Below are 1019 nucleotides of genomic sequence, written 5' to 3' on the forward strand. Positions count from 1 at the left end.
CCTCCAAGAATCGCGGGATGTCATGCCCGTTCTCGGAGAGCAAATCAAAGAGCTCTCGCGCGATGTTCTTGTTCTTCTCGTTCATGAGGGACAGGGCGTGTCCCACATTGCCCACGCGACCGGTTCGGCCGATGCGATGTACGTAGTCGTCGATGTTGTTGGGCAGATCGTAGTTGATGACTTGCGTCACGTTGGATATGTCGAGACCGCGGGCAGCCACGTCCGTCGCCACCAACACGGGACATTGACCTGTGATTCGCGTCAGTCCGTGTGAGCCGGGTGACGGGGAACGATTCAACACCGCACCTCGCGTGGGCACCACGCCCCTCATCGACGAGTCAAGAGAGAAGGGGCATGGAAAGCGACAAATGATAACGAGAGAATCGTACTTCTCCCCCATCGACCCTCTTCCATCCCTTCTTGGCCCCTCCCCAGCGCTTACCCGTCTTGAAGTAGTGCAGCGCCTCTTCGCGCTCCCGCTGGGTCTTGTCCCCGTGAATCGAGGCGCAGGGGAAGCCCTGCTTATAGAGAAGGCCCTCTAAATAGTCCGCGTCCCGCTTCCGTTCCACGAAGATGAGGATAAGCCCCGAGTCGTCGCACTGGCTCAGGAAGGTGACCAGGTAGTGGATCTTGTCGTGCATCTCCACGTATTCGATCTTCTGGATCACATCCTTGGAGGCCGAGCCCACGCGGCCGACAGCTAAGAAGATGTAGTCCTTCATGAAATCGGCGGCCAGGCGTTGGATGTCGCGGGGGAAGGTGGCGGAGAACATGAAGGTCTGGCGGTCCGTGGGCATGCCCTCTTGCTCCACGATGCGGCGGATCTGAGGCTCGAAGCCCATGTCCAGCATCCTGTCCGCTTCGTCCAAGATCAGAAACCGGATCGAAAGCAGGGAAATCCTGTCGCGCTCGATCAAATCCACCAGGCGCCCCGGCGTTGCCACCAGCAAATCACAGCCGCGTTCCAACTCCCGAAGTTGGTTTCGGACCTCGGCCCCACCGTAGATGACAACCGGGCG

General features: G+C 59.3%; 1 protein-coding gene across 1 annotated transcript; it reads right to left on the reverse strand.

Annotated features, from left to right (window-relative positions):
• Positions 1-20: 20 nt before the first annotated feature.
• On the reverse strand, positions 21-851 carry NGA_0690900 (atp dependent rna helicase; the record flags this gene model as incomplete). Its single annotated transcript, XM_005852525.1, has 3 exons — positions 21-31; positions 121-249; positions 443-851. 3 exons carry the CDS (start codon positions 849-851, stop codon positions 21-23), a joined length of 549 nt encoding a protein of 182 aa, XP_005852587.1.
• Positions 852-1019: the final 168 nt, after the last annotated feature.

This window comes from Nannochloropsis gaditana, assembly GCF_000240725.1.
Source record: "Nannochloropsis gaditana CCMP526 unplaced genomic scaffold scaffold1116, whole genome shotgun sequence".
Lineage (NCBI taxonomy): Eukaryota > Eustigmatophyceae > Eustigmatales > Monodopsidaceae > Microchloropsis > Microchloropsis gaditana.